Source organism: Chanos chanos, chromosome 6 (assembly GCF_902362185.1).
Source record: "Chanos chanos chromosome 6, fChaCha1.1, whole genome shotgun sequence".
Classification (NCBI taxonomy): Eukaryota; Metazoa; Chordata; class Actinopteri; order Gonorynchiformes; family Chanidae; genus Chanos; species Chanos chanos.
In genome coordinates, this window is record NC_044500.1 from 23,634,001 (window position 1) to 23,644,713 (window position 10,713).

A 10,713-nucleotide genomic window follows, 5' to 3' on the forward strand; every position below is an offset into this window, starting at 1 on the left:
TTCCCTGATTCCCTGTGTCAGCAGTATCATGAATCATGTCACAGCTGGACTGATCAACTGTGTGATCTCTGTCACATACATTATTGTTTATAGTGATTTATACCAGCCTTGACTGGTTCATCTGGAAACCTGTGTGTAGAGTGGGTTCTCTTTCATTCAGCCATGGCTCTGGTGACCCATCCCATCTTACTAATTTGAATCAAGTGAGACAAAGAGCCACTAACCTTCCAGACACTGTGGAAAAACACAGAAAATAAATGGGCTCTGCAGAACAGAACTTGCTCCAGATTTTACTGTCTGACCAAACCTCTAAGCAGTGTCTTCAAAAACAGTGTGAAGGCCTTTTTTGACTTGCCAGCACCCAGGCAATTAGAATGTCAGTATCTCAATGAGGACTGTTTTGTAGGTACTGATTGATTGCTATGCAGAATATGGGACTGCTTTGTTCCCAGCTACATGAAGTGTCCTCTAAAATTCCCCCAATGAAGTGGAGGGGAATGGATAGCACTGTCATGTCTTTTCCAAAAATCTAATGAGTGAGAGGTAGAGACATGTAGCCTCACGCTAAGTTTTCCACGAGGATGATAACTTGTTACTGCAATTCAAATCTACTTCCAGGTACAAATAAAGTAACCTGAACCTGAACCTGAACGACACTGTCTTTATACTGTATTTGTCTGTCTGACAGTGTAAGAGTGACACCTTCATTTAGATGCTTTACTACTGCTCCAATGGGTTTAAAACTTTCAGTCCTTTGCCCAATTAGTTCTCTCTTTCTTTCTTTCTTTCTTTCTTTCTTTCTTTCCCTGCCGAGAGGGTATCACTCTTAGCAGTTCTTTTCCTTATCTGGAGGCGAAGAGATGACAAATTTCACATGAACTACAAAATCTCCATTTGTAGTGCTGTAACTCGATGTAAATAATAAATGAATTAAGGAAGTTTTAGATTTAATGATCTCTTATGGTTAGGAATATGTATGATATCATTGGGTGAGGCAAACTCATTCTAATCACTCTATCTACCAGTTATGTTGCAAGGCATTAAACTTGATATAGTGGTCGATTTCTTACCATTCGAGAACTTTATGGTGTCTAATATTAATTAGTTATAGATTAATGTCATTATAATTTGACAGTGTCACAATTTGAATTTTTTTTCAACACTCCCTCCATCTTTCACACAAATCTCATTCCCTTTAAGTGCTATTTATGCTGACTTAAATACAAAATTTAACTGGTTTACATAGGCACAAATGTGTCCAGTTTAATGCATATTATAGGATCCACATTTTCTCAACAGCCATGTTCTCTTCAGTTTTCTCAGCAGAAGTCAAAATAGGTTCAGCTGTATTCAGATGTTCCCAAACAGACTGCAGGGACATGCTAAAGTGCTGAGTTTCATTACTGTGAGTGGCTGTCCTCACTGCTCGGCCTGTTCCACATGATGTAACAGTAAAGGATATATCAGGTAACTGGGTCTTCTGTAAGAGGTTCAGTCAAAGAGATTAAGCTGAAGGGCTTAAGAGTTATTTGAAGTTGTTCATGTCCTGGCCTACAGCAAAATCACACACCCCTCTCATTCTGATGAAACATGCATTGTATGTGAGTGGGGAGGCACACTCAGAACACTTGCTAAGCTGCTGATTGAGACCCTGACTTGAGTCCATAACTGGAGTCCATTATTCCATAATGAAGAGATTCCTAATCGTAATTTAGTTCCAAGACTACCGATGCCAACACAGTTTACCACTAAGAGAAAACCAAGAAATTAAAACTATAACTGTTGACTCACAGTATAAAATAATGTATTATATGGAAATGAAATCAACTTTGCATGTTATAATCATGCCTTAAGAAGTTATATAGAAAGTACACAGTTATTTCATTGCACGAGGTGCTATTTGTTTTAATATCAGAGCAGTATGGCTTTTCATGTTGTAATTATGGGTAATATCCTGAGCAAGATCAAGGAAAACTAAATCTCAGTTGTATGTAAATCTCACTGTATGGACTGGAGTCACCTCAGAATGTAACAGTGTTCTCAGAATGTAGCACTGTTCTAAGAATGAAACAGTATTCTAAGAATTTAACACTTTTCTCAGAATGTAATGCTTTTTTAAACTCATGTGCATTATATACATAAATTAATGTCATCAGCGCTGATGGTGCATGTGCAGATAGTCAGCATGTGTCATTTTACAAGCACTTCATAACTAGTTCAATTCTCTGTATCGCTGTGAGGCGTACATATTCTGTCTGAAAACAACCATGCACATTTTTGAAACAGCTCTAACCAAAGACTCTTTCTGTGCTTTTAATAAAAGCATTAGGCGGATGTCTTGAGTTTTGTAACTCAGCACACCCACATGTGCTGGCCTGGCTCTTTCTAGAATCTACAACGTGACTTTCACCTTTGCCAGAGGCAGGAGGCATAGCAAGAGACTTGCTATCTGAGTTTAATGTGGCTATCAACGCTTCATGACTGCATGGACATGAGGACATGTCTGAGACCTAAACACCTCTTCCTAGAGGATTTTATGGGATTGTGAATGGGGTGTGGGATTAGGATTAGGATATTAGCGGCACATTGTAAATCAGTGGGTCTCTGGGTCAGTGTGTTAGTGTATCAGTGAGTCAGTAGGTTTCCCCAAAGTGTAATCCTCTTTCCATTAGTGGTACAAAACATTCACTTCCTGAGTGTTTACATATTCACACGTACACACACGTACACACACAAACACACACACACACACGCACACACGCACGCACGCACACACACATACACAAAATCTACACACACACATATGCACACACACACACACCCCTACAGGCTCGGTCCTACTCTGAACCACACCTTGTTTTCACCAGGACTTTTCTGAAATTGCTAAATTACTAACTTGTAGAATGATGAAGAATGATTATCAGTAGTTATAGCCACAAAGGAGAATGATTATCAGTAGTTATAGTTATAAGCAGGATGTAGGATCAGGTTAGTGGTGTGATCAGTGTGAAGAGTGGGCTCACAGGACTCCTGTGTTACACCAGCAGAATCGAGAAGGGAAATGCAAATGCTCTCCTCAGAGTGTCACTTTCATCATCCACACACATATTAAAGTTTTTGCCGATTGCTCACACACTGGAAGTGAATGTCTAGACAAAAGCACCGAAACCTTAACTTTTGTAAACATGCCTTAAACTACAAACATATTGTCTGCTTTGCACTTTGTTTGCAATTCTGCAACACACTGTTTGCAAAACACTACACACTGTTTCTTACATTAGACACATTGTTCATGAATGAAACCTCTTGTAATCATGGGAAAACACTTCTATTAGAAATGCAAAACATACCTGAAATTGGCAACACCCAAACACACATATGAAAATACTTATACAGTAATTGAACACCAATCAGTCTGAGTCTTCGCACTACAAATAGACCTCAGGTAAACTTTTGGTGGGGGTGGGGTATCTGTGGGGTCTCCTGCAAGGAGTCTGCAAGGTGTTCTCCATCACCATGCCACCCTAGGTTGCTACAACACAACACACATAATCACATTTCTGGATGTACTACATACTTGTACTGGACAGACCAGAGCAGCCCAAGTTTGTTGTGATCTGGGATAATGTTAATTTCCACCAGGCTGCTGCTTTCAAAGAATAATTCAAATGGTGCACGTGTGTATCATTTTGCCGCAAAAGTGGTTTTGATTGCAGAGTTTCATTTTGACACAGAAGTGAGATGTTTATCTCCAAGTTTTGTGTTTTATTTGGTTTGTGCGTAGAGTTTTGACACAATGAGTGTAATCCCGCAACAAGTGTGTAAGCAATCATAAGAAACTGTAAAATCTACATAGGTGCCTTATCAGTGAGATTACACAGATTAGAACAGAAGGCTGAAAATCTCGGTGTGGAATCAGCATGCTGCCCTGGAGCTCATTATGGATTTTGACCTCTTACCAACACATAAGCAGCTCCATAAGAACAAACACTTTGAATGAGTTAAACTTGTAGACAAACTTTTCAACAGTACTTTGATAAGAGCTATCTATTGCAGCAATGCCACTCCTCAGGGGTTTTTGTATGAGTCCGTTTAGTCAGTTTAGTCAGACCTGCCTGACTGAGTATTTAGTTTGTTAACCCTCCCTAGTTCTCCAGCTGTTAACAAAATGCACATTGTTTCCTGGGCACCATTCAGATGGCTGGTGAACACAAAAAGTGCTTTAAATGTAATGAAAAATGTCAAATTTAAAAATATGTCCAAATGAAATGAGAATGAGTAAAAAGATTGCGTCAATCTGAAACAAAATTTGGATCTAAAGCAATGAGTGGAGTATAACCTCTCTTATTTTGCAGTAGGTCAAAGGTAAGGAAGCAGAACTAGAGACCAGAGGATCATGAGTTTGCTTCCTGGCATGCCAAAAATAAAATAAATAAAAAATGAATTATTTACTGGAGAGCAGCTGTATTTCGTGCCAGTGTATCTTTGACCAAATACCCTGCCTTCATTTACTCCAGTGGGACTTACACAGTGGATTACCCTGTACCCTGAATGGATCTCTGGCACACAGTGGATTACCCTGCACCCTGAATGGATCTCTGGCCCACAGATGTCTGTTTTCAAATAATTTACTAAGACTTCAACCGATTTAGCTATTAAAAATAGTAACTGTCCATTAAGCATATTTATTAAGATCATTTTCAGAGTTGTTTTGTTTTGTTTTGTTTTGCCTCTGTTTTTGTTTTTAGGGAAATAGCTTGAAGACAAATTGTCTGGTGGGCTATGCTGGGAATACAGAGGGGGAATAGTGTTACAATACAATAAACTATAATTTGCAGAATTTTGCAATCCTCTGCGGTAAACATAAAATCATGAATTTATATGTCTCCAAAAATATTTAGGAATAAAATATTTTGGATAAAAAACTTTCTTTGAACTGTCTTTTAAATCATAGGGCAGTTCTAATTAATACTTGTAATTTATTCCGTTGATAACTGATAATTCATTTAACAAAAATTTGCTGTTAAAATCTTGGCAAGCAAATAATTGTTTTAAAATACGATTACCTGCTATTTATACAGATCAAAACAAAAAAATTATCTATTTTACTTCATTAGACTACCGATGTCTGATCATTTTTAGTTCTTACTGAAGCTGTCAGTCACTGACACAGTAAATATTGCCCTGAAGCATACTGAATCATTTTACTGACAATACCACCATAACCGTATTTGGTATAATATTTTTGCTCGGTTATTTTTGCCTTTGCAGTGAAAGCATGCTATGCCAAAAAAATTGACAACTGTTTACCTGACAAATATTGATGGTTCATGAAAAAGCACTTCAATTGTTTGCCTAAGCAAACACGCTCTTTGCCTTTCAGACACTATTGATTGGTCTAGATGAAGCTCCTGCTCTTTCCCGCAAGGACATGGGCATGGGCAGTTGACTAGGGCATTCTATTATTTGCAAAACGATTGGGAAACTTTAAGAAAATAATTTTAGCATTTTCAGGAATTTCTTATTTGGCTGGACAGGGACAGTTTTGGAACTTCATTTTATGGTTTTAAAAATAATTATATTTGACGTTTTGTACAAACATTTAAATAATGTATTTACAGGTCATTTTTGCACACTCAGGTTTGCTGTCAGTCTAAAATTCTACATGTGTGTTTAACAAATACTTAACATGTATGTTATGAACATGTGTGCTTAACAAAGACTTAGTGTTTTTTTGTTTGTTTGCTTGATAGATAGATAGATAGATAGATAGATAGATAGATAGATAGATAGATAGATAGATAGATAGATAGATAGATAGATAGATAGATACCAAAGCATTTTATACATGGTATAAATACAAGATAAACAGTATTATTAAGCAAAAATGAATTTATTACATCACATCTACCCAGTCTCTATGTCCTGAGTAACAGTGACAACAGAAAATTACACAAAATTATATATATATATATATATACACACACATTAATCTGTCATGTTTAAGTACTTGAGCCCAGGGTGAAACCTCTTGTAAAACTTCATAAATAAATAAAGTGCAGCGTTTAAAATATATCTGATTATGATAGCAAAAAATCTTTAAGATCTTTAAGATCTTTCAACTGAATTTTTAGCTAAATTACAAAATTTCCATAAAAATAAAGTGTATAAAAATAAAACTGCATTTTAAATCTCATGTTTTCTTATGCACTCTGTCCAAGCCTCTCATTAAAAACCAGTTTGTACTCGATATTGTGCTGTAGCATTTGGAAGGCATTGAGACTGAAATCAGTTAAACTGTAAACATGGCAAATGAAGCACATGATCATATATTCTGACTGCTGCAGCCGAACCCTACATTCATATTTTTGATCCTGCTAGAGGAAGTGCTTAAGAAAACCAAAGAAAATTTCAGTGAATGTCCTAAGGTATTACCAGGAAGTGCTTGCTGTGACTTTGTAGTTCAGAGAATTAGCAGAAAATCCAACAGGTGCCATGCAGTGAGCAAAATTAAAGAAACTGTCATAACAGCCTAGGTCATTTTTTTACAGAACACAAAAACTCGACGGAACTTTATGGAAACTTTACAGAGATTCTTTCTGCATCCTTTCAAACACACCTGCAAGTAAAGTGTTGGGGACGAAATACAGTAGGTCTGTTTAACCCAAGAGAGTAGACCAAAGACAGCTATAGCAGAAAGCTGTCTTATCCCAGGCTTTGTGATGGTGCATGAGGAGTTACATCAGTGGGAAGATAATGTGTGCAGTGTGCAGACAGCAGCGCGCTCTGTGACAGGTGGCCGTTGACCGGTATGCCTTTGCAGACCTTCACTTTTGCTTACACTGAGGCAATGTCTAAATGTTTACCCATGTCATTGGGTAAGACTCTATGCCGACACAGCCCAGTTGCCTAAGCAGTTATCTGAACAAACACTACAGTGCAAAAGTGGATGAATTTTCATCATTCAGTTCCCACAGTGGTTTTAATCTGAGCTTTGAGGTGTCATGCCAGGCTATTTTGATCCAGTTTCAAAAAAGTGGTAATTGCTCTACAAGTCTAGCTCTGCTCAAACTATATGTTTCTACTGAACCTGTGAGCTGAACAAACTGTGTATGTTTCCCTGATGTTTAGAAACACAATGGCTCATCACATACTGGCCTTTTGTAGAAGGGTCTGACCCTGTCTGTCCAGCAGTAAGCAATAAGCAATATGTGTAGTATAAACTTAAACTTTGTTCCCTGACCAACCATGGGGAAGCCAATAAGGCAATTTGAAATGCATATGAAATAAAAAATTAAATAAAAGCTTTATGACTGCATCTTATACATGTATGAATTTTCATATTTGTTTGGTCTCGGAGACATTAAAGCATCTAAAAAAAAAACCCAACAACTGCCAAAAATAACTGATGACCACAGCACAGGAAGTCAAGCGGCAGCCACTGTGAGTGTTTCTCTTTCATTTTAAATTAATAACTTCTATATAACTTCAGTAAGTTTTTTATGCATCATTCAAGATTGTCCAAGAAGGTGACAGATTTTTGGATGGTAGAATTTAAGAATTAAAGCATCTGTACCCACTGATTAAAACATCTGTTGATTATGACATTAGCTGAATTTCTGTTTGAATGTTTCTCCTTCTTCTACCCTCCCCTCCAAACCCTTGAAGTCACCAAATGTCAAAAACTGTCCTACCTTGCAGGACTGTGGTATCTTGATGAATCTGATATGAAATGCTGTGTTCTTTCTGCCCAGTAAGTCATGACCCAGATTTATAGTCTCACAAAATTACTAACTGTCCCTTCAGTAACTATGTTACTGCTCTTGTTATGTGCTCTTGTTATTGCCACTCCTCATGACACCTCGTATAATCAGACAATAGTACCAACCTAGGTAAGTGAAGGTATTTGCATGAGTGTAGATATGTGTGTGTGTGTGTGTGTCTGTGTGTGTGTGTATGTGTGTGTGTGTGTGTGTGTATGTGTCTGTCTATCTGTCTGTCTGTCTCTACAGCATGTTATGAATCTCTAACATGTTTTATCTTGTACACTGAGAAAACTGTGGCAGTTCTTTTTTATGGTGTGCTAATGTCCATATCTTTGACCTGATCTGATTTCTATGTGCACCCACAGGACTCCACAATCATATCGGGGACATCTGTCTTCACAATGCTGTGCTGGGAGTTGAAGTAAACCATGGAGAGCGGCCGGCGCTGAATAGGCACGCAGCAAGAAGACACAGCTGTGTGGATCCCGTTGGCCTTTAGCTGGCTGAACACGGTGGCATGGAAGGATGAAGCGATACCTGGAGAGCCTGCCAGATGCTGTGGGCACTGGCCCATACAGTAATTCATGTGGTACCCCTCGGGTGCGATGATCCAGTCCTGCCACTGTATGTCACGGAACTTGATGTAGAAGTCCTTCTTGCAGCAGACACTCACATCCTCCCCACAGCGCAGGGAGCGCTTGCTCAGGGAATGTGTCCCACTGTCATCACGCAGACGCACCTGTGCCACCAGGAACGGCTGGTGGGAACTATCCTGCGAGTGGCTTCCCTGGCTGCACAGGTTCTGGCTCCCCTCATCACAACGAACCTCCAGCCGCAGGCGACGCTGCCCACCATCCAAGAAAGCCTGCAGGGCACTGGTGACGGGAAAGGTATGCCAGCTGCCCTTCTGCACTTCCAGTATCTTCTGGAGGAGCAGAGTGCGGTTGGTCCTGCCTGCCCCAGACAGGTAAATCCGGGCAGCTACACGGTGTGGTGGGTTGGCTGGCCGCACATAAAGCCAGAGGGAAGACTGAAGCACCTGCACACTGTGTCCCCTTTCCTGCAGAAACTGGAAGGACAGGCTGGGGTCGATCCCACTGGAATCTACATCATCTTGGCCACAGGGAAGACATACACAAACACAGAAAACATAAGAATGCATTTTCCAGAGATGTGCTGAGAGAGTGAGTGACTCAGACAACTGCAGTTTGATTCACTTTGGATTTATTCAGTTACTCTCATTTCCACATTATGAGGCAGACTATGGGCAGTAATCTGCCTGCAAAAAAATGACAGGTGTTGGAAAAATGCTAAATTAGCCCATTATAAAAGCAAGTATATCCTACAACCAAGTTTATCCGTCAAAAAATAAATGGACTTCTGTCAGTATTAAAAAAAATGTTTGGTAATTTAAAAAAAAATGAGTAGGCTACACAACTGTTTTTCAAACTATACTGACAAACAAATATTGAGGGTAATTAATAGTTACACACACTGGAACAATCTACAAAGAGGCGCAAGGCATTACTTACCCACATCTGCGAAACTGACTACTTCATATGCTTGATCTCTGGAACGCGCGCTCGGGAGGTTGTTCTCCAGTTCCAGCGTGCCGTCCTGCCTAACCCGACCCGCGTGCAGCTTCCGGAGCGCAGTCATTAGTGCCGCTCGGGGAACAATTTGCGTGATGTTCGGTCTCTCCTTGAGGTGCAGTTTGTTCAGAATCTGTTGCTTCGCGATTTCAATCAAGAACTCCTCTGAATGTTTGTCCATTACGGGCATCCCGCACGTAACGCAGCCAGCGGGGGATCCAGCAGTGGCCGCGGCTCCAACCATCTCAAGCATCAGTGTACTCAGCAACAGGAAAGTTGAGAGTACTGAAGACAGCAAAGTGCGAGGGACAGTGCTGTTACACACCCACATCCTGACGGCAAACGAGCGATTATACAGACAGCGGTATCAAGAGCCTAAATGTTTCTGTCGTTTCTCCTTGACGGTCACAGGGCAAATGCTCCTTATGTAGACAGCAGAAGAGTAAGAACTTCTTTAAGGATGCTGCTGATGTCGCTGCGCTGACGGGGACAGACCGTGAGAGACAATGAGTTGCACTTGAGCTCCTGATGCGGGGAAAAAGTGGGGTAATCCAGCAAAAGTTGTGACATAGCAAAGGAACGCACCAATGAACGCATCTAGGAAGCTACACAAACATACATACACGTAAACACACATAGTGATCCACAATCACACACCTATACAGGCGTATGCATATGAAGCGAAAAGAGGAGCAATTATCCGAATGTTAATTATCATGAAAGTACAATTTCCCAGGTTGATAAAACATGAAGTTCGCTTCTATCGCAAATATATCACTTTAATAAATGAAATGTTCCCAGAGATTGAGTAGGTCATATGCTCGCAGCGTCACGTAAGTCCACGCGTAGCGCACGGTTGGCATCCCGCCGATGGCTTAGTCAACACATCGTCACCAGCGAATGAACAAAGTTCAAAACTTCTACCCTTTATCCCAGTGACCTTCCGTCATCTCTCCACACGTCCAAATCAAACAGTTAAGTTTTGGAAAGTGTCAGGCTACACGTGTACTGTATGATGCAAAGGGTGCCTCTTCATGGTAAACACAACCTTTTTTACATTCGGGGCAGCGTGGGCTCCAGCCATTATCGCCTACGTCCTTGAGCGCCAGTCTTAATATCAGGGCTACGATGATGCAGAAATGGAACAGGGCTTTACGTAGATAAATTCAGTAGGCTACTCTATGTACTGCTGGTTGTTACATCTGTCATTGATCAGTTAAAAAAAAATACATTTGCATCAATAAAGCTGTCATAATATGAGTATTGTGAGTGCTATCGTAGTCTTTGCTAATGTGGCCTTTGTATTTATTTGAACATTTATTTAGTCTACCGTTGTCCATTATTATTAAAATATT

At 39.9% G+C, this 10,713-nt stretch overlaps 1 protein-coding gene across 1 annotated transcript; it reads right to left on the minus strand.

Moving 5' to 3' along the window:
• Positions 1-6,682: 6,682 nt before the first annotated feature.
• On the minus strand, positions 6,683-10,064 carry LOC115813800 (inhibin beta B chain). The gene is made up of 2 exons (XM_030776429.1): positions 9,299-10,064; positions 6,683-8,879 (listed from the first exon to the last, which is right to left on the minus strand). The coding sequence occupies exons 1-2, from the start codon at positions 9,687-9,689 to the stop codon at positions 8,116-8,118; spliced, it is 1,155 nt and encodes a 384-aa protein (XP_030632289.1). The 5' UTR covers positions 9,690-10,064; the 3' UTR covers positions 6,683-8,115.
• Positions 10,065-10,713: the final 649 nt, after the last annotated feature.